This window comes from Fringilla coelebs (genome assembly GCF_963513975.1).
Source record: "Fringilla coelebs genome assembly, contig: SCAFFOLD_124, whole genome shotgun sequence".
Taxonomy (NCBI): Eukaryota; Metazoa; Chordata; class Aves; order Passeriformes; family Fringillidae; genus Fringilla; species Fringilla coelebs.
In genome coordinates this window covers 46869-69203 of record NW_028167555.1, presented here as the reverse complement: position 1 = coordinate 69203, position 22335 = coordinate 46869, and the positions used below count along the sequence as shown (strand labels likewise).

General features: G+C 58.1%; 2 protein-coding genes across 2 annotated transcripts; one reads left to right on the top strand and one right to left on the bottom strand.

Moving 5' to 3' along the window:
- Window positions 1-1603: 1603 nt before the first annotated feature.
- On the bottom strand, window positions 1604-6084 carry LOC311165788 (E3 ubiquitin-protein ligase TRIM39-like; the record flags this gene model as incomplete). Its single annotated transcript, XM_084227291.1, has 5 exons — window positions 1604-2118; window positions 3117-3207; window positions 4558-4788; window positions 5369-5464; window positions 5671-6084. 5 exons carry the CDS (start codon window positions 6082-6084, stop codon window positions 1604-1606), a joined length of 1347 nt encoding a protein of 448 aa, XP_084083417.1.
- A 2749-nt stretch (window positions 6085-8833) lies between these two features.
- On the top strand, window positions 8834-15063 carry LOC311165782 (E3 ubiquitin-protein ligase TRIM7-like; the record flags this gene model as incomplete). The annotated part of the gene is made up of 8 exons (XM_084227283.1): window positions 8834-9244; window positions 10346-10441; window positions 10581-10811; window positions 11597-11619; window positions 12668-12783; window positions 13156-13185; window positions 14048-14335; window positions 14786-15063. The coding sequence occupies 8 exons, from the start codon at window positions 8834-8836 to the stop codon at window positions 15061-15063; spliced, it is 1473 nt and encodes a 490-aa protein (XP_084083409.1).
- Window positions 15064-22335: the final 7272 nt, after the last annotated feature.

Here is a 22335-nt window from a genome sequence, read left to right as displayed (position 1 = left end):
AACGATCGTTCCTTTTTCAAATTTCCCCCCCCTTTCCGTATTCTTGTTCTTTTTAAAAATTTTGAAATTGCTCCTTGTAAATAATCCTGATGAAAAATAAACAATTAACCCCTCAACAATCGCCGTTATTTAATTTCAGTATTCAACCGCAATTATTTGAGCACAGCAGGTAAACGCCTTTCATACAAACGTAATCGGAAAAAAATACAAATTAGCATTATTGCTTATTTATTTATTATTTATTGCTCGGTAACAGAAGGCGCTGGGGAGGACGGAAGGGGGAAGGGGACGGGGCACAAAAAAAAGAGTGTAAAAAGGGTGTTTTGGGCTTTAGGAGATTATTTAAACAGGAAGAGATTTTTCCAAAGAAACTAATTTTATTAGCGAAAATAAAATGTTCTTCCCTGACCGGGAATCGAACCCGGGCCGCGGCGGTGAGAGCGCCGAATCCTAACCACTAGACCACCAGGGAGCTCTGATAACGCCCTTATCGCTTGGAACACGAGCTAAATAAGAGATTTTTGGGTTGAATTCACTAAGATCAGGGTTTCTGGGTGTTTTCTCCCCTTCTTTTCTCACCCTCCAAACGATAAAAGCTTCTCCGAACCCTCGAACCCGCATTACTCTGAATTCTACTTGCAGGAAAAGGGAGATGGTGGAAATGATGGAGAAAATTATGGAGAAATGATGGAGAAAATTATGGAGAAAATAGTCGAGAAAATGATCGAGAAAATGATCAAGAAATTATGGAGAAAATTATGGAGAAGATTATTGAGAAAAGACGAAGAAAATTATTAGGAAAATTATTGAGACATTATGCAGAAAATGATGGAGAAACTGTGGAGAAAATGATGGAGAACTGATGGACAAAATGATTGAGAAATGATGGAGGAAATTATGAAGAAATTATGCAGGAATTTATGAAGAAATGACAGAGAAAATGACGGAGCAACAATGGAGAAATGACGGAAATGATGGAGAAAATGACAGAGAAACCATGGAAATCTTGGAGAATTTATGGAGACATTATGGAAATGATGGAGAAATGATGGAAATGATGGAGAAAATGACAGAGAAACCATGGAAATGATGGAGAAATGATGGAAATGATGGAGAAATGACAGAAATGATGGAGAAAATTATGGATAAACTATGGAGAAATGACGGAGAAATTATGGAGAAATTTTGGAGAAATGACGGAAATGATGGAGAAAATTACAGAGAAACCATGGAAATCTTGGAGAATTTATGGAGAAATGATGGAAATGATGGAGAAAGTGATGGAGAAATTATGGAAATGATGGAGAAAATTACAGAGAAACCATGGAAATCTTGGAGAATTTATGGAGAAATGATGGAAATGATGGAGAAAGTGATGGAGAAACCATGGAATTGATGGAGAATTTATGGAGATATTATGGAAATGATGGAGAAATGATGGAAATGATGGAGAAATGACAGAAATGATGGAGAAAGTGACGGAGAAACCATGGAAATGATGGAGAATTTATGGAAACAATGGAGAAAATGCCGGACACACCCTGGAGAAAAGGGGATTTCCCACCCGACCGCCTCCCCGCGGGTTCCCCGCTCCCCGGCGGGCTCAGGGGCGCAGCCGCAGGCGGCACCCCCTGCCCAGGCAGAGCAGGGGCAGCAGCCGCTCCCCTCCGAAGCTCGCCGCGGGGTAGGCGAACACCGGCGCCTCCCTGCGCGCGTCGAAGAACGCCACGCGCCCGCCCTCGTAGTCCAGGTAGACCCCCAGCACCTCGGGGGGCTCGGGCAGGGCGAGGGGGACGCCGGGCGACGCCAGCGCCTGGCACTGCCGCCCGCACTGCCCCACGGCCCAGATGCCCCGCTCGGGCCGCACGCTGACCCGGCCCTTCCTGGCCACCGACGCCCGGGCCACGCCGACGGCCCAGGCGCTGCCCCGGCCCACCTGCACCTCCCAGTAGTGGCGGCCGCAGGTGAAGCCCTCGCGGCCCAGCACGCAGCGCGAGGAGTCGAAGCGCTCGGGGCGGTCGGGGACGGCTCGGCCGGCGTCGTCCCAGCGGACGCTCTTGCCGTCCTCGGACAGGGCCAGGTGGGGATGGGCCGTGTCGGGGTCCAGCGTCAGGCTGACTGTGCAGGGACGGAGGGAGGGAGGGCACGGATGTCACACGGGGGTCTCGGCCCCTCAGAGATTTGGGGTGGGGTTTGTGCCACGTTGGGGTGGGGTTTGTGCCACCTTCAGGATGGGGTTTGTGCCACCTTTGGGGTTGGGATTGTCCCACCTTTGGGATGGGGTTTGTGCCACATTGGGGTGGGGTTTGTGCCACCTTTGGGGTTGGGTTTGTGCCACCTTTGGGGTTGGGACTGTCCCACCTTTGGGGTGGGCTTTGTCCCACCTTTGACATTGGGGTTTGTCTCACCTTTGACATTGGGATTGTCCCACCTTTGGGGTGGGGTTTGTCCCGCCTTTGGGGTTGGGATTGTCCCACCTTTGGGGTGGGGTTTGTGCCACCTTTGGGGTGGGGTTTGTGCCACCTTTGGAGTTGGGACTGTCCCACCTTTGGGGTGGGCTTTGTCCCACCTTTGACATTGTGATTGTCGCACCTTCAGGGTGGGGTTTGTGCCACCTTTGGGGTTGGGATTGTCCCACCTTTGAGACTGGTATTGTCCCACCTTTGGGGTTCAGTTTGTCCCATCTTTGACATTGGGATTGTGGCACCTTTGGGGTGGGGTTTGTGGGACCTTCGGGGTGGGGTTTGACCCACCTTCCCCCGTCTGGGAGGCTCCAGGGGTGGTTTGATGACCATACATAGGATTGGGTTAGGCTTAGGCTTAGGCCTAGCCTTAGGCTTAGGCTTAGGGCAGAAAGGCCAGCAAAGGGAGAAAATGATGGAGAAATGATGGAGAAAATTATGGAGAAAATGATGGACAAATGATGGACAAATGATGGACAAATGATGGAGAAATGAGGCTCTGGAGTGGGGGGTTTTGCTGGTGCCTGGGGGATCTCCCACGGCTCCCCTTTCTGAAGCTGCCACCTGGAAATATTTGGGATTTTTCGCCTTTGTGGGGTGATTTCCAAGGCTGACACTGACACGGCCCAGCCCCCTTCCCCGGTCCCTCCGTACCTTGGAATTTCTTCAGCATCTCTTTGAGGGTGACATTTTCCTGGGGCAGCCCTGTGGGCTCCTCTGCCAGCTCTGCTGAAGTCTCCTCCAGCTCTGGGGCACTCTGCTTCTCCAGCCTGGAAATCAGGAAAAGATTTTCTCCACAAAAAACACGGAATGGTGGGACTGGAGAAGCAGCTGGGAAGGCTTGAAAGGCCCCTTCCAACCCAAACCATCCCGAATTTCCACGATTTTATGATCCCTTCCCTCTTTTGGCATCTCCAGGAGGGTTTTGGGATCTGCTCCTCCTAGGGAACATTTTCTGACCCAGCCACAGCTGAGGAGTCCCTGGATGGTGAAGTTTTCCTGCCAGTGGAAATCAGGGGATAAAAGCAACTTTCCTTGCCCACTTTCCTCCTTCCCACCCCCCAGCCTTGAGGGGACCTGTAAAAGTGTGTAAAATTCGAATTCCTGCAGGATTTAACCCTCTTAGCCCTTGGCTCCCTGTTTTTGAGAAGGAAAATCCCATCCCTCCGGTTTTCGGGGATCAGGGAGCAGCTGCAGCAGAGCTGGAGGTGCCTTCACCCCCTCCCAGTACCTGACCCTGGTCTCCAGCACCCTAACTGGACTTTAACTGGACTTTTGGGGTGTCCCGTGTCGGTGCCACACGGGTCAGGGGGCGTGGGGGGTTTGGGGTCCTCCAGCCACGAGGACAAACAAGGAGAAGGTGTCAGGAGCGCAGGTGAGGAGCCACAAACCTGCTCAGGATGTCTCTGCTGTCCTGCAGGGGAGAGACAGACAGACAGACAGACAGGTCAGGGTGGAGCCAGCCCGGGGTGAAGCACCGGGGAGGGCTCCGGGGGGACCCTGGGGCAATTCTGGATCCCCGGGAATTCGGGTGAGGTCACGGCAGTGCTTGGGTTATCAGCATCATCGCCCCGCCCAGGGTGGGCGTGGCGGCTGCTAATTAACATCTCTGCTCATTTGAATATGTGACTGTTTGGATGTTTAGATGTTTGGGTGTTTGGATATTTGAATGTTTCAACATTTAAAACATTTCAACAATTTGATATTTGATTATTTAATCATCACACAGGGCTGGGCTCGGGTGGTGACCTTGGTGGGAACCTCCAGACCAGGGGAGCACCCTGGGAGCTTTCCCACTGTGGACAGGGGACCCAGGCCATTGCTGGGGGGTTCACCTGGACAGGTGAACCCCAGAGATCAGCGAGCTGGGCCCTGGGCTGATCCAGAACATTCCAGTGCGCAGCTGGGATGACTTCGTGGGCATGGAAGGGAATAATTCAGGGGGGAAAAAATGGGTTTTAAAAGGAGTTTTTCTATCTCCAGGCTGGAGAAACGCAGCCCAGTGGACGGTGGTCCGGGTGCTCTGTGAGGCCCTTCCTGCCCAAACCTGGGATTCTGTCTGGCTCTGGTTTGTGGGGTGGCTCTGGGGCCTCACCTGCAGCAGCTCCCAGGGCGGCTGCTGGCACTTGTCCTCCAGCTCCTGGATCTGCTGCGCCACGGAGGAGATCTGCCCCGAGAGCCTGCTGATGCTCTCCTCCTGCCTCTGCACGATGTCCCGGTCCAGCTGGGCCAGCCGGGCCAGCAGGAGCCGCTCCTGCCCCTCCAGGAGCTGCTGAAGCTCCCGGACCCCGGCCCGGAGCCGCTGCCGCTCCGCATCCACCCGCTCCTGCCGGGGGGACACGAGGGGAGGGAGGGAAATGCCAGCAGGGTGGGCTGCAGGGGGGGTTTGTCACCGCCAGGCTTCTTGCAAAGCCTGGGGAGGAGCGAGAGAATTTTCTCTCTTTTTAAAAATTTTTTTTTAAATTTTTTTAAATTTTTTTTAAATTTTTTAAAATTTTTTTTGAATTTTTTTGTATTTTTTTTTTCTTTTTGGCCATTTCCAGGTGGGGATCGCTGGCAAAGCATTTTCCCATGGTCTGTAAACTTTGCACCCGAAGGGCTCCAGACCTTTGGACCAGGGAAGGTGCGAACTAAACCCATAAACAGATTAGTCAGTGGTGGAGATCAGGGAAAGGGAAAAAAGGAAGAAGCAATCGGGCGATTCCCGTTTTCTGTCTGTTGATGGGGGGAATCTGAGGGTCTGTGAGCACGTGGAAGGAGACAAAGATCCACAATAACCTGGAAAAATCCAGGTTATCGTGGGATACCTAAACTCGGGGCGGAATTCCTCCCCGCGAGGGCAGCGGCGGGCACAGGTAGCCCAGGTGTGTCCCCACATCCTCCCCTCCCCGGGAAGGGTCACTCACCAGCAGGTCCAAGCTCTTCCCTTCCTCCGCCGCTTTCAGCCCCAGCATCTTCTCCCTCCTCTCCCTGAGGATCTGCGCGTGAGCCTGGAATTTCTCCTGAGCGGGGGAGAAGCACCGGCTCGGTGCCTTTCCTTCCGTCCGGCGCTGTCGGAGCGCGGGGCGGGCGGGGATGGATGCGGGCGGCTGTCACCCGACGGGGCGGAAAGCGCAGAAATCCAGATTTTCCAAGGAAAACGACGCTCACCCTCCCTCCTCCTCCTCCCTCATCCCCAGGGAGGGTCTCCCGGCCAACTCCCACCCACCTTGTGCTCCTGCGCCGCCTCCTCGATGGGGACGGCGGCGTGCGCCCGGTGCTCCGGGGACTCGCGGCACACGCGGCACAGCGGGGTCTGCTCCTCCTCGCAGAACAGCTTCAGAGCCTCGCCGTGCCTCGGGCAGAGCCTGTCGCCGGCCCCGGCTCGCCCCCGGAGGCTGAGGCGCTGCGCGATGCGGATGATGCGGGCCAGCTCCGGGTTGGGTCTCAGGCTGCGCTCCGGGGCCGCCTCCCGGCAGCGCGGGCACGGGAAGCTGTCCCGGGAGCTCCGCCAGCAGCGCTCGATGCACGGGCGGCAGAAGTTGTGGCCGCAGTGGATGGACACGGGCTCCTGGAAGAGGCCGAGGCACAGCGGGCAGGAGGCCTCGGCGCGGAGCTGCCCCGCGGCGCCGCGCTCGGCCATGGCCCCGGCACCGGCCCGGTTCCGCTTCCCGCGGCGGCTCCGCTTCCTGCCGGTGCCCCGGGCCCGCGCGGACAGCGAGAGCGGAGCGGCTGCGCCGCTGAGATCAGCCGGGCTCGGCGCCGGGCGTGGCGCGGGGTTGTTCGGCACCGGGGCTGGTACCGGGTTTGGCACCGGGGCTAATACCGGGCTTGGCACCGGCTCGTTTGGCACCGGGGCTAACACCGGGTTTGGCACCTGGGCTAATACCGGGCTTGGCACCGGGGCTAATACCGGGCTTGGCACCGGGGCTAATACCGGGCTTGGCACCTGGGCTAACACCGGGCTTGGCACCGGGTTTGACACTGGGTCTAATACCGGGTTTGGCACCGGGTTTGACACCGGGGCTAATACCGGGCTTGTCACCAGGTCTAATACCGGGCTTGGCACCGGGTCTAATCCCGGGTTTGGCACCGGGTTTGGCACCGGGGCTAATACCGGGCTTGGCACCGGCTCGTTTGGCACCGGGTCTAACACCGAGTTTGGCACCGGGGCTAACACCGGGCTTGGCACCGGGGCTAATACCGGGTTTGGCACCGGGTCTAACACCGGGTTTGGCACCGGGGCTAACACCGGGTTTGACACCGGGGCTAATACCGGGCTTGTCACCAGGTCTAATACCGGGCTTGGCACCGGGTGTAATCCCGGGTTTGACACCGAGTTTGACACCGAGTTTGGTACCGGGTCTAACACCGGGTTTGGCACCTGGGCTAATACCGGGTTTGGCACCGGGTTTGACACTGGATCTAATACCGGGCTTGGCACCGGCTCGTTTGGCACTGGGTCTAACACCGGGTTTGACACCGGGCTTGGCACCGAGTCTAATCCCGGGTCTGACACCAAGTTTGACACCGGGTGCAGCCGCAGCCGAGCCGGAGAGGGACCGAGAATCCTCCCTCCCACCAGGCTGGCAGCGGGTTGGAAGGAGATTAAATGGAAATTAAACTTCATTCATCATTTACCGACTTGGCCGGAATCCACCTGCAGCTCCTTTTTCACTCCTTTCTCCCCCAAAAAACACCCAGGAAAGTGAGAGGCTGCCCCAGGTCTGAACCAGGAACCAGCCTGGTTTGGCTGCTTTCAATTCATTTATTTTAAATTTACTCATTGATAAATTGAATTTACACGCGTGTTTAATTGATTGAAGGGCACGGCCGCGGGGACAGAGCCTGGAGCAATTCTTGGCGCATCCTTTGCTGCTCATTCCCGGTCGTTCCGCATTTCTAAATTCCCGGCCCCAGCACCCCCGCGGGTGCGAGCGCCTTTATTCAAAAATACTTTTATTGTTCCTTTCACTTCTCCCTTTGCGCAGGAAATCGCTTCTCTCACGGCTCGGGGCTGACCACAGACCTTCCTATTTTTAACTTTCCTTTTTTTCAAGAGCCCCCCCCGACCACCAGCGTGACTCCGGAGCCCCTCAAGTGCAGAAGCCACCGGAACTCGGGGCTGGTACCGAAGCGATTTTTAATTTTTTTTTTTTTTAGGAAATCGGTCAAAAACTCAGCCGCCGTTAATTCTGTGCGGGAGTTTTTTGGGGGTTCCGGGTTTTCCGGCGCTCGGAACATTCAGAGTGAAACCTGGGGGGCGGCTTCGTGCTCAAAACACCTTTTTTTTTCTTTCTTTCGTTCTTTCTTTCTTTTTTTTTTTTTTTTTTTTTTTTGTTAATCTGGGGTTCAGGTTGATTTATCGGGGGCTGAATCCTGCGAAGAGCTGGGATGGATCAGGCTCCCCTTCCCAAGCGATTTCCCTCCTCGATTACCCGTGTAATCGGTGATTTTCCGGCTGTAATCACCGTGAATTCTCAAGAGGGAGCCGGAGGCTCGGGTTTAACAGCCTGGGAGAGATTTGCTCAGCGCCAGAGGAAAAGAAAATCAGTAATCCAAGGTTTCCTGCAGGATTTGACTCAATCCCTTCGAGGTGCAGGCAGATCCAGGGCTGGGAATGCCTCCTTTCAGGGAAAAAAAACCTCAATAAAAATTCCCCAAAATATAAATTTAAATTAAAAAAAAAAAAAATCCAAGGACAAGGGCGGGAGGTTCCAGCCTGATTCATGCGGACCCCGGGGGTCGCGTCCCTCCCAGCCCGGGGAAACCCCCTGGCGACCAGCCGGGATTTGGGATGCACGAGGTGGGAGCGGGGTCCCATTCCCACCCCCCTTCCGTGGGGGTCTCACCTCGGGACCCCCCTGCCCAACCCTCGCTCCTCACCGGGCTGTGGATCCCGGGAATTCCAGGCGGGACCCGGAGTTTGGGCTCAATCGGGGGGATTTTGGCCACCGCCCCCTCTCCATCCCCAGCCCCACCAGGACCAGGAGTTTGGGCCCAATCGGGACGATTTTGGCCACCGCCCGCCCTCCATCCCCAGCCCCACCGGGGGCAGGAGTTTGGGCCCAATCGGGGGGATTTTGGCCACCGCCCATCCTCCATCCGCAGCCCCACCAGGACCCGGAGTTTGGGCCCAATCGGGGGGATTTTGGCCACCGCTCACCCTCCATCCTCCGCCCCACCGGAACCAGGAGTTTGGGCCCAATCGCGGCGATTTTGGCCACCGCCCGCCCTCCATCCTCCGCCCCACCGGAACCCGGAGTTTGGGCCCAATCGGGGGGATTTTGGCCACCGCCCCCTCTCCATCCTCCGCCCCACCGGGGGCAGGAAGGCGGCGCCTCCGCCGGTGCGGGGGGAACCGAAAGCGGCGGCGGCGGCCCCGGGGAGCCATGGAGGAGCTCCCGGGCGAGGCCTCCTGCCCCATCTGCCGGGAATATTTCCGGGAGCCGGTGTCCATCCACTGCGGCCACCACTTCTGCCGGCCGTGCATCGAGCGCTGCTGGGAGTGGCCCACGGCCCGGTTCGCCTGCCCGCGCTGCCGGGACACGGCCCCGCAGCGGAGCCTCCGCCCGAGCCGGGAGCTGGAGCGGGTGCTGGAGATCGCCCGGCGCCTGAGCCGCGGGGAAGCGCTGGGCGCCGAGGAGGAGGAGGAGGGCGAGGAAGGGTGCCAGAAGCACCGGGAGCCGCTGGAGGTGTTCTGCAAGGAGGACGGGGCTCTGCTGTGCGCGATCTGCCGCGAGTCGCGGGCGCACCGCGCCCACACCGTGCTGCCGCTGCCGGAGGCTGTGCGGGACTACGAGGTACGGGGGGCGGCTTCCATCCAGAAATGCCCCCCACGCCCCCAGACCCTTCCAGGGGGCGGCTTCCATCCAGAAATGCCCCCTGGATTTGCCCCCAGACCCTTCCAGGGGGCGGCTTCCATCCAGAAATGCCCCCTGGATTTGCCCCCAGACCCTTCCAGGGGGCGGCTTCCATCCAGAAATGCCCCCTGGATTTGCCCCCAGACCCTTCCAGGGGGCGGCTTCCATCCAGAAATGCCCCCTGGATTTGCCCCCAGACCCTTCAAGGGGGCGGCTTTCATCCAGAAATGCCCCCCGGGTTTGCCCCCAGACCCTTCCAGGGGGCGGCTTCCATCCAGAAATGCCCCCTGGATTTGCCCCCAGACCATTCTAGGGGGCGGCTTCCATCCAGAAATGCCCCCAGACCCTTCCAGGGGGCGGCTTCCATCCAGAAATGCCCCCCGGGTTTGCCCCCAGACCCTTCCAGGGGGCGGCTTCCATCCAGAAATGCCCCCTGGATTTGCCCCCAGACCATTCCAGGGGGCGGCTTCCATCCAGAAATGCCCCCCGGGTTTGCCCCCCAAGCCCCCAGACCCTTCCAGGGGACGAGACGCGCTCCGCTGCTTCTGCTCTCTCTGTTCTCCGCCGAGCCTGGAGGGATGGGGGTCTTCATCCTCCTCCTCCTCCTCCTCCTCCTCCCTGCGGCGGAATTCCAGCCCCTGCCCGGCTCCACCTGCCCATCCCCAAATCCGCAGGAACGTGGGCAAAAACAGCGGGAATGTTTTCCTGGAGCGGGAGGAGAAGCGGAGCTGCCCCGCTCCAGCCCCCTGCCCGGTTTTGGGGCCGTCCCCACCTCCAGAGAAATCGGGTTTTTATTTTTCCTTCCCTCCAGAGAAATCGGGTTTTTATTCTTCCTTCCCCCCAGAGAAATCGGGTTTTTATTCTTCCTTCCCTCCAGAGAAATCGGGTTTTTATTCTTCCTTCCCTCCAGAGAAATCGGGGTTTTATTTTTCCTTCCCTCCAGAGAAATCGGGGTTTTATTTTTCCTTCCCTCCAGAGAAATCGGGGTTTTACTTTTCCTTCCCTCCAGAGAAATCGGGTTTTTATTCTTCCTTCCCTCAGGAACAAATCCAGGCGCGGCTGCAAACCCTGAAGCGCGACAGGGACAAACTCCTGCAGCTCCGGGAGGCTGAAATGAGGCGAAACTGGGAGTATTTGGTAAACGCTTTGGAGCGGAGGGGCGCGGGTGTCTCCTGACGGATTCACGGCCGTCCCTGGGGCGGGGGTCGCTCTCCAGGGTGGGTCTCGGACTCCCCCTCCCCACCCAGCTCCGCCGCCCGCGTGTCCCACCCCGCAGGCGGAGACCGAGGCCGAGCGGCAGCGGATCCGGTCCCGGTTCCGGGGGCTGCGCCTCTCCCTGGAGGAGCTTTCCCGCCGCCTCCTGTCCCGCCTGGGGGACCTGGAGGGCGACATCGGGAGGGCGCAGGAGGAGCAGGTGACCCGCCTGACGCAGGAGATCTCCCGGCTGGAGAGCCGCCTCCAGCACCTGGAGGAGAAGTGCCGGCAGCCGGCCAGGACCTTCCTGCAGGTGACAACCCCCAGGGACCCCCCAGGGACCCCCAGGAGCCCCCCAAGGACCCCCAAACCCCCCAGGGACCCTCAGGGACCCCCCCAAAACCCCCAGGGACCTCCGGGGACCCCCAAACCCCTCCAAACCCCCCAGGGACCCCCAGGACCCCCCAAGGGACTCCCAGGGACCCCCAGGGACATGTCCAAACCCCCCCAGAGACCCCCAGGACCCCCCCAAACCCCCCAGGGACCCCCGGGGACCCCCAAACCCCCCAGGGACCCCCAGGACCCCCCAAGGGACTCCCAGGGACCCCCAGGGACATGTCCAAACCCCTCAGGGAACCCCCCCAAACCCCCCAGGACCCCCCCAGAGACCCCCCCCAAACCCCCCAGGGACTCCCCCCACCAAGGGACCCCCAGGGACCCCCCTCAGGGACCCCCTCAGAGCCCCCCAGGACCCCCCCCAGGGAACCCCCAGGACCTCCAGAAACCCCCCCAGGGACCCTCAGGGACCCCCCCAAACCCCCCCAGGGACCCCCAGGACCCCCCCAAACCCCCCAGGGACCCCCCCAGGGACCCCCAGACCCCCACAGACCCCCTCAGGGACCCCCAGGGGCAGCGGGGTGGTGGAACTGGGTGGAACTGGGTGGAACTGGGGGTCCCTTCACCCCAAACCACCCTGGGGTCCCGCCCCAGACCCCCAGCCCGGTTTTCCCGCTGGCTGGGCTCGATGGGCGCAGAAAATCTCTTGTTTCGGTGATTGTGGGCGATTCACCTGGGCCGTGTCCCTTCTGTCCCCTCCAGGACATCAACAGCACCTTGAGCAGGTACGGGCGGGGCTCCCTGAGCTCCTCCTCCCGCCCCCGGCTGGGCTTGGGGGTCGTTAGTGACCAAAAAATTGGGGTTTGGGGTCAAATCCCTGGTTTGGCCTCAGTTAGTGACCAAAATATTTGGGTTTGGGGTCAAATCCCTGGTTTAGCCTCATTTAGTGAACAAAATATTTGGGTTTTTTGTCAAATCCCTGGTTTGGCCTCATTTGGAGAGCAAAATATTTGGGTTTGGGGTGAAATCTCTGGTTTGGCCTCATTTGGAGACCAAAATATTTGGGTTTGGGGTCAAATCCTTGGTTTGGCCTCATTTAGTGAACAAAATATTTGGGTTTGGGGTCAAATCCCTGGTTTGGCCTCATTTAGTGACCAAAAAATTGGGGTTTGTGGTCAAATCCCTGGTTTGGCCTCATTTAGTGACCAAAATATTTGGGTTTTTTGTCAAATCCCTGGTTTGGCCTCATTTGGAGACCAAAATATTTGAGTTTTTGGCCAAATCCCTGGTTTAGCCTCAGTTAGTGACCAAAAAATTGGGGTTTGTGGTCAAATCCCTGGTTTAGCCTCATTTAGTGACCAAAATGTTTGGGTTTGTGGTGAAATCCCTGGTTTGGCCTCATTTGGAGACCAAAATATTTGGGTTTGTGGTTTAGCCTCAGTTAGTGACCAAAATATTTGAGTTTGGGGTCAAATCCCCGGTTTGGCCTCATTTAGTGACCAAAATGTTTGGGTTTGTGGTGAAATCCCTGGTTTGGCCTCATTTGGAGACCAAAATATTTGGGTTTGTGGTTTAGCCTCAGTTAGTGACCAAAATATTTGAGTTTGGGGTCAAATCCCCGGTTTGGCCTCATTTAGTGACCAAAATATTTGGGTTTGTGGTCAAATCCCACGTTTGGCCTCATTTAGTGACCAAAATATTTGGGTTTTTTGGCCGAATCCCTGAGGAAAGGTCCGACCCCATCCCCAGAGGCTCCTCCAGGGGTGTGCACAGGGAATTCCCTCCCGGGGGGATCCTCATCCTCTTCCTCCCTTCCTCCTCCTCCTCCTCCAGCCTGGGAAATGAAAACCTCCCGCTGCCCCCGTCGCCTCTCCCGGAGCTGGAGGAGAAAATTCGGCGCTTCAGGGAGGAAAAGGCTCCCCTGGAGGAGACGCTGAGGAGCTTCCGAGGTACTGGAGCAGGCTGGGGGTGAAGCCGTGAATTTAATTGATTTTATCGTGCATAAAAAATGCGTTTATTGCGTGTTTATTCTATAGCTGTTATGAGTAAGCGCGTCCGTAAATTAAATTTGTGTACGTGGAGCACGCACTGCAACTCGCTGCAATTATTTTAACTGCAATTATTTTAGCTGCAATTATTTCAGCTGCAATTATTTCAGCTGCAATTATTTATTTCAGCTGTGATTCGTTTTTTATTGCAATCCCGTTTTATCGCGGCGTGGCACAGCAGCCTCCCCAAATTCCCGTTCCCACTCATTCCCGTGTTTTGTTCCTGTCCCGTTTCTCCCCTTTTTTCTCCCCTTTTTTCTCCCCTTTTTTCAGACATCCTGGCCTTCGAGCTGCCCGAGAAAAGTGAGTGCTGGGATGGGTGGGGGGAAAATGAGGGGGAATGAGGGGAAAATGGGGGGAAATGAGGGGGAAATGAGGGGGAATGAGGGGGAAATTAGGAGGAAATTATAGGAAATGAGGGGAAAATGAGGAGGAATGAGGGGGAATGAAGGGAAATGAGGAGGAAATGAGGGGGGAATGAGGGGGAAATGAGGAAATGATGGGATATGAGGGGAAAATTAGGGGAAAATGAGGGAAATTGAGGGGAAATGAGGAAATTATGGGAAATGAGGGGGGAATGAGGAGGAAATGAGGGGAAAATGAGGGGGGATGAAAGGGAAATGAGGGGGAATGAGGGGAAAATTAGGAGGAAATGAGGGGGGAATGAGAGGGAATGAAGGGGAAATGAGAAAATGAGGGGGAAATGAGGGGAAATGAGGGGAAATAAGGGGAAAATGAGGGGGAAATTGTAGGAAATGAGGGGAAAATGAGGACGAAATGAGGGGGGAATGAGAGGGAATGAAGGGGAAATGAGAAAATGATGGGAAATGAGGGGAAATGAGAGGGAATGAGGGGGGAATGAGAGGGAATGAAGGGAAATGAGGGGAATTGAGGGAAAATGAGGGGAAATTAGGTGAAAATGAGGGGGAATGAGGGGAAAATGAGGGGGAAAATGAGGAGAACTGATGGGAAATGAGGGGAAAATGATGGGGAAAATGAGGATATGAGGGGGAAATGAGGGGAAATGAGGGGAAAATGAGGGGGAATGAGGGGAAATGAGGGGAAAAAGAGGGAAGAGCCCCTGGGGGAGCTGGGGAACCCTCCCCGCGGGGAAGGAAGGAAGGAAGGAAGGAGGGAAGGAGGCACGGAATCCCCTCTGCCGCAGTGACGGTGACGCTGGACCCCAGCACCGCCCACCCCCAGCTGCTCGTGGCGCCCGACGGGAGCAGCGTCAGCTGGGGGAGCGCCCAGGACCCTCCCGGGGACGGACCCGAACCTGGCACTGACCCCAGACCCGGCACCGACCCCGGACCCGGCACCGACCCCTCCGTGCTGGGCCGCGAGGCCGTCACGGCCGGGAGGCGCTGCTGGGACGTGTGGGTGTCCCCAGAGGGGTCCTGGGCGCTGGGGGTGGCCAGGGAGACCCCCGGGAGCGGGGCAGAGACCCCTGAGAGTGGGGCAGGGATCCCTGAGAGTGGGGCAGGGATTCCCGGGAGTGGGGCAGGGATGTCTGGGAGTGGGGCAGGGATCCCTGAGAGTGGGGTAGGGACCCCCAGGAATGGGGTAGGGATCTCTGAGAGTGGGGCAGAGCCCCCCGGGAGAGGGGCAGAGCCCCCCGGGAGAGGGGCAGAGCCCCCCGGGAGTGGGGCAGGGATCCCTGAGAGTGGGGCAGGGACCCTCGGGAGTGGGGCAGGGATCCCCGGGAGCGGGGCAGAGCCCCCCGGGAGTGGGGCAGAACCCCCCGGGAGTGGGGCAGAGATCCCTGAGAGTGGGGCAGGGATGTCTGGGAGTGGGGCAGAGCCCCCCGGGAGTGGGGCAGGGATCCCTGAGAGTGGGGTAGGGACCCCCGGGAGTGGGGCAGGGACCCCCGGGAGTGGGGCAGAGCCCCCCGAGAGCGGGGCAGAGCCCCCCGGGGGCGCCGAGGGGCAGCTCTGGTCCATGGGGCGCTGCCAGGGCCAGTTCTGGGCTCTCACCTCCCGGGAGCGCGTCCGGCTGTCCCCGCCGCGGGCGCCCCGCAGGGTGAGGGTGGCCCTGGACTACGAGAGGGGACAGGTGGCTTTTTTCGATGCTGACGAGAGGAGCCTGATCTTCGCCTTCCCGGCGGCCGCCTTCCAGGGGCAGAGCGTCCGCCCCTGGTTCCTGGTGTGGGGCGAGGGCTCCCGCGTCTCCCTGTGCCCCTGAGCTGCCCCAGAGCCCCCCTCGGGGGGGCTGTCACCCCCAAATCTGGTGGCTGAAAACGGAGCTGCCTCTGTCCCACCCTGATCCCTTTTCTCTCCTCCCCTCAGGCTTCGGATGAATTAAAAGCACAATATTTACATGTTTTAACTTCTTCTCTGTCTGGTGTTTGCTGCTGCTGGGTGTCAAGCTAGAATTTTGTTTAATTAAACCCCATTTGTTTAATTAAATGCCATTTGTTTAATTGAACCCCATTTGTTTAATTAAACCCCATTTGTTTAATTGAACCCCAACTGTTTGATTTGTTTATTTAATTTAATTTGTTTAGTTAAACCCCATTCCCGGTGTTTGCAGCCTGGGCAGGTGACCCGGGGATTGTCCCTGTCCCTCGTCCCTGCCGGCAGTCAGGAAGGACACGGAGGGGGAAATCACACCACTTTAATTATTACTATTTCTTATTTTTATTGTTAATGGTATAAATCCCAGACCCCCACAGGCCTGATCAGCACGGGGACATTTTCAGAGAGAAAAGGGCAACTCCTCCCGTTGGGAACAAAGAGAACAAAATGGAATTTGGGAGCGTTGGTTTGGAGGTGGGATTGTCCCCAGCCAGGCAGGCAAGCCTTGGGAAAATTCACCTTTCCACCCTAAATTCCCCAATTTTCCCTCGGTTCCACATTTCCCAGCCTCGCACTCCCACCTCCGCAGCTTCTTCCCACTTTTTGACAATATTTTGTCCTAAACTTAACCCCAGCCCTAAGACTAACCCAAACTCTAACCCTAACATAACCCTAAGACGAACCAAACCGTAACCCTAACATAACCTGAACCCTAAACCTAACCTAGCCCTGCTCCTAAACCTAACCTAACCCAAAACTAAAACAAACCTAACCAAAACCCTAACACAACCTTAACCCTAAACCTAACCTAGCCCTGCTCCTAACCCTAACCAAACCCTAAACCTAACCTAGCCCTGCTCCTAACCTTTAACAAACCCTAAACCTAACCTAACCCTACTCTTAACACTAACCAAACCCTAAACCTAACTTAGCCCTACTCCTAACCCTAACCAAACACTAAACCTAACCTAGCCCTGCTCCTAACCCTAACCCAAAACTAAAACAAACCCAACCCAAACACTAACCGAACCCTAACCCAAACCCTAACCTAACCCTAACTCAAACTCTAATCTGACCCTAACCCTAAACCTAACCTAGGCCAACTCCTAACCCCAGCCTAACCCTAAACCTAACCCAAATCTGACCCTAACCCTAAACCTAACCGAACCCTACTCCTAACCCTAACCCAAAACTAAAACAAACCCAACCCAAACTCTAACCGAACCTTAACCCAAACCCTAAATTAACCCTAACCCAAACCCGAATCTGACCCTAACCCTCACCGTAACCCTAACCCCAAACTAAACCTAACCTAACCCAAACCCCCAGGGCTCTGTGACAATCGGGGGGACACTTTTTCCCCAGGGATCTGTGACAATGGGGGGGACACTTTTCCCTCAGGGCCCAGTGACAATTGAAGGGACACCTTTCCCTCAGGGCTCTATGACAATTCAGGGGACACTTTTCCCTCACACTTCTGTGACAATTCAGGGGACACTTTCCCTCAGGGCTCTGTGACAATTCAGGGGACGCTTTTCTCTCACACTTCTGTGACAATCGGGGGGACACTTTTCCCTCAGGGCTCTGTGACAATGGGGGGGACACTTTCCCTCACACTTCTGTGACAATCGGGGGGACACTTTCCCTCACACTTCTGTGACAATGGGGGGGACACTTTTCCCTCAGGGCTCTGTGACAATTCAGGGGACGCTTTTCTCTCACACTTCTGTGACAATCAGGGGACACTTTTCCCTCCGGGCTCTGTGACAATGGGGGGGACACTTTTCTCTCACACTTCTGTGACAATTCAGGGGACACCTTCCCCTCAGGGGCACAGCCGGAGCTGGGACCGCGCCCCCACCACCCAGAGCCAGGGCCGGAGCCTCTCCCCGCCGAAGGAGGCGCGGGGGAAGGCGAAGAGGAGCCCGCCGCGCTGCCCGTCCAGGAAGGCCACGGAGCCGCCGCCGCAGTCCAGGTGCACGCTGACCCTCCGGGGCAGCCCCCGCGGCGCCACCAGGGTCACCTTGCGGGCCGTCAGCGCCCGCAGCTGCCCGCCCCACTTCTCCAGCGCCCAGATCCCGCCCTGGGGGCCCAGGCTCAGCCGCCCCTTCCTCGGCACCGACTCGCGGGCCACCCCCACGGCCCAGTCGCCGCCGTCGCCCACGTCCACGTGCCAGCAGTGGCGCCCGGTGGCGAAGCGCTGGTGGCCCAGCACGAAGGGCCAGAGCTCGAAGCGCTCGGGGCGCTCCGGCAGCGGGCGGGCGGCGGCTCCGCGCCAGACGCTCTTGCCGTCCTCCGACAGCACCAGCTCGGGGTGCGCCGTGTCGGGGTCCAGGGTGACGCTGGCTGCGGGACAGAGCCGGGTCAGGGTGTTTGGGGGGTGGTTTCGGAATTTAGAATGGTAATTTGTGGGTTTGCAGCCCCTCTGTGCTTTCTTTCCCCGATTTTACACCAAACGCCGACAGCACAGCTCGGGGTGTCGGGTCAAGGTGACGCTGGCTGCGAGGACAGAGCCGGGGCAGCGTGTTTGGGGTGGGGTTTCGTCATTTGCAATGTTAATTTCGTTTTTTGCAGCCCCTCTGTGCTTTGTTTCCCCGGTTTTAGACCAAACACCGACAGCACAGCTCGGGGGGGTTCCAGGGTGACGCTGGGGACAGAGCCGGGTCAGGGTGTTTGGGGGGTGGTTCCCAGTTTATCTCGGGGACGGGAGCAGGGCAGCTCCGCCCTCCCAGCTCTCCCAAAATACCCCTTAAATCTCTTTTCGTTCTCCTCCCGGGTACCTTGGAGCTTCCTCAGGGTTTCCTTCAGGGCGCTGCTCCTCCAGAAGTGACAAACTCGCTCTTCCGGCCCCGGAGCCGCGTCCAGGGGCAGCTGGAAAGTCACTTTCCCACACCTGGAATTAAAATAAAAATGAAATAAAACCGACGGAACCCCCCCCGACACTCCTCAGAGCGGCCGGGGAGGTTTCGGGAGCCGCCAGCGCTGCTGGAATGTCGGGGTTTAATTTCCCCCCTTCCCTTGGGAATCCCGGAGATCAAAGGCCGAATTTCCCTGTTGGACTCATTTCCTTTTCTTTTTTCCTGAACCTAATTTTTTTCTATTTTTTTCCTAATTTTTTAATGAGGAAAGAAGGAATTTTGCGGGAATTCTGGGCTGGAGCGAAGAGCCAAGACTTTTAAATGGTTTTTGATCTTTTTGAGGCCAAATCGCCGCGGACCAGCGCATCCCAAAAGCGGCCGAGGACCCAAAGGAGCCGAGTTCCGAGTTCCCTCCTCCGTTCCTCGGGGAAAAACTCCTGGAAAAAAATTCCAGGGAGGCCACGAACCTGCTGACGGAGCTTTTCACATCCTGGGGGAAGAGAGAGAGGAGAGCTCAGCGTGAGATCCCAGCAGAGGGAATAATTCGGGAAAAATTCGGGAATGCAGGGAACCCTCCCAGCGGGATTTAATTCCCTTTTCCCCCGTCTTTTCTCCCTCCGATTTTCCCCCAGATCAGGAGAATTCCCTCACCAGCTGCTGGCTCTTCTCCTCCTGTCCCTGAGCTGGGTTTTCCTGCCGCGAAACCTCCGGGGTTTTTTTCGCCTGCCTCTTCTCCAGCTCATTTTTCAGATCTTCCAGCTGCGGGAGCGAGAGGAGCTCAGGATCCCCGCGGCCCCGAAACGGGGATTTTAAATCCCAAAAATGAGGAAAAGTGGGAATTCCCGCGGGAGAACAGCCCTGGAGTCGGACCCCGACTCAAATCCCCGCAGCTCCCTGCTCAAAATGGGTCAAATTCTGCCCAAACTGGGTCAAATTCTGCCCCAGTCGTGTCAAATTCTGCCCCAATCGGGACGAATTCTGCCCCAATCGTATCAAATTCTGCCCTAACCGGGACAAACTCTGCCCCAACCGGGACAAATTCTGCCCAAACTGGGTCAAATTCTGCCGGAATCGGGACGAATTCTGCCCCAATCGTGTCAAATTCTGCCCCAATCGGGACGAATTCTGCCCAAACTGGGTCAAATTCTGCCCCAATCGTGTCAAATTCTGCCCCAATCGGGACGAATTCTGCCCAAACTGAGTCAAATTCTGCCCCAATCGGGACAAATTCTGCCCCAATCGGGACGAATTCTGCCCAAAATGGGTCAAATTCTGCCCCAATCGTGTCAAAATCTGCCCCAATCGGGACGAATTCTGCCCAAAATGGGTCAAATTCTGCCCCAATCGGGACAAAATCTGCCCCAATCGGGACAAATTCTGCCCCAATCGAGACGAATTCTGCCCAAAATGGGTCAAATTCTGCCTTTCCCCACCAAAGGAGCGCTCCCGGGGTCGGAGTGTCCCCAAATGTCCCCAAGCTCAGCAGGTGGCACCTACCAGGTCCTCCAGGGCAGCTCTCCTTCCTCGGAGTCTTCCTCTCCCGGCTCAGAGAGCCGAATCCCGGCCGGAATTCCCTCCCGAGGGATCCGGACCCCGCCGCGTTTGGTCCTTCCCGGCCGCTCCCTCCCTGTCCCGGGTGGATCCGTGCCACGCCCGGGCCGAGCCTGCGCCTCAGGTCTCCCCCGCGGCTCTCCCGGCTTTTCCTCATCAGAATTCCCGGTTTTTATCCCTCGAGCTGCTCCGCCCCGCTCCTGCTGCGCCCAAACCATCCCCAAAAAGCCCCGGAGACGCAGGATCCGACCCGGTGGGCTCGGCGGGACCCCGGACGGGGCAAATCCGAGGGAAAAGGGGAGGAAAAGCTCAACCAGAGCCCGAGGGGCACAAACCGGGGACAGCCCCGTCCCTGGGCGGCCTCTGAGCCCACCAGGAAAATTCTCCCGTGAAAATGTTCACCCTCTGCTCCTCCGCTGAGATCCGCGGGTGAATTCTTTTTTATTTTTAGGGGACTTTTAGTGCCAGGGTTTTTCACCCTCTGCTCCTCCGCTGAGCCCCGCGGGCGAATTCTTATTTATTTTTATTGGACTTTTAGTGCCAACGTTCCACTGAGCCCCGTGGGTAAATTCTTATTTATCCTTACAGGACTTTTAGCGCCAGGGTTCCACTGAGCTCCGCCAGGTAAATCGATTTTTATTTTTATTTCAGTGGCAGAGATTTTCACCCTCTGCTCCTCCGCTGAGCCCCTCGGGTAAATTCTTTTTTACTTTTACGGGACTTTTGGCGGCCGGGTCTCCGCCGCCCGGCCCGGGCGGGTTTTTGGAGATGCAAATCCCAATCCCGGCGCGCCGGGAAGAGCCGGGAGGAGCCGCCGGCGGCGGGAAGGGCCGGGCTGGGAGCGAGCGCCCCAAAAACGCAGCCGGGAGAGTTTGGGATGAAGGGAGGAGGGCGGCGGAGCGGCGGCGGAGCCTCGGGCTCGGCTCCCTCCCGTGGAACGGGGAGAGGAGGCGGCAGAACCGGGAGAACCGGCCCGGGCGGGGAGCGCTTTGCACGGCCCCGGATCCGCTGGGCGGGGACCGGAGACCGGGAGGGACCTGCGGGGCCGGGGGTGCGGGATCGGTGCCTCGAGGGGTGCGGGATCTGTGCCCGAGGGATGCGGGATCTGTGCCCCGAAGGATGCGGGATCGGTGTCCTGAATGATGCGGGATCGGTGCCCGAGGGGTGCGGGATCTGTGCCCCGGGGGATGCAGGATCTGTGCCCCCAGGGGTGCGGGATCGGTGCCTCGAGGGATGCGGGATCTGTGCCCGAGGGGTGCGGGATTGGTGCCCCCGAAGGATGCGGGATCGGTGTCCTGAGTGATGCGGGATCGGTGCCCCGAGGGATGCGGGATTGGAGCCCCCAGGGGTGCGGGATCGGTGCCCCGGGGGTGCGGGATCGGTGCCCCGGGGGTGCGGGATCGGTGTCCTGAGTGATGCGGGATCGGTGCCTCGAGGGATGCGGGATCTGTGCCCGAGGGGTGCGGGATCGGTGCCCTGAGGGATGCGGGATCGGTGCCCCGAAGGATGCGGGATCGGTGCCTCGAGGGGTGCGGGATCGGTGCCTCGAGGGGTGCGGGATCGGTGCCCCGAGGGATGCGGGATCGGTGCCCTGAGTGATGCGGGATCGGTGCCCTGAGTGATGCGGGATTGGTGCCCCCAGGGGTGCGGGATCGGTGCCCTGAGTGATGCGGGATCGGTGCCCTGAGTGATGCGGGATTGGTGCCCCCAGGGATGCGGGATCGGTGCCCTGAGTGATGCGGGATTGGAGCCCCCAGGGGTGCGGGATCGGTGCCCTGAGTGATGCGGGATCGGTGCCTCGAGGGATGCGGGATCTGTGCCTCGAAGGGTGCGGGATCGGTGCCCGAGGGGTGCGGGATCGGTGCCCTGAGTGATGCGGGATCGGTGCCTCGAGGGATGTGGGAGCTGTGCCCCGAGGGATGCGGGATTGGAGCCCCCAGGGGTGCGGGATCGGTGCCCCGGGGGTGCGGGATCGGTGCCCCCAGGGATGCGGGATCGGTGCCCCCGGGGGATGCGGGATCGGTGCCCGAGGGATGCAGGATCTGTCCCCAGGGATGCGGGATCGGTGCCCCGGGAGGATCCCGGCGGGACCCGCGGGGTTGGGGAGGGGGCTCCCCCACGGGGTCCCCTCTCATCCGGTGCCGGTTCTTTCGGTCCCAGCGTCGCTCCCGGTTCCTCTTCTCGGTTCCGGAATTAACGTCGGGGCGGTTTCGCTGCTGCCGCTTCCCCTTTTGGGTTTCCTCGGAAGAAAATCGCGCGTTTTTGAGGAAATCCACCTCGGTGGAAGCGGCAGAAAGTGCCAGAACTCCTGTCCTGCCCCCGTGTCCGGGCTGAGGCACCGCCCGCCCTGGGGCTGCTCCCACCCCGTCCGTCCCCGGCTTTTTGGGGATGAATGAGGTGAAAATTGGGTTTGTGGGAGCGGCTGGGGGGGACGGGAGCTCACCCCGCGCGGATTTTCCCGATTTATCGCCCAGAGGAGCCCAATTCCCGGCGGGGAGGGGAGGCCATGGCCCGGGAGGAGGAGGAGGGTGTGCTTCCTCCCTTCCTTCTTCGGGGTGCTGGATACTGAGGAGGAGGAGGAGGAGGAGGGTGTGCTTCCTCCCTCGGGGTGCTGGATACTGGGCAGGAGGAGGAGGAGGAGCCTGAAGTATGAAATTATTAAAAATTAAATAAAAAATGAAATCCTAAAATATTAAATTATAAGAAGTGAAATAATAAAATGTGCTGCAGGAAAGTTTGGCTGGAGAAGG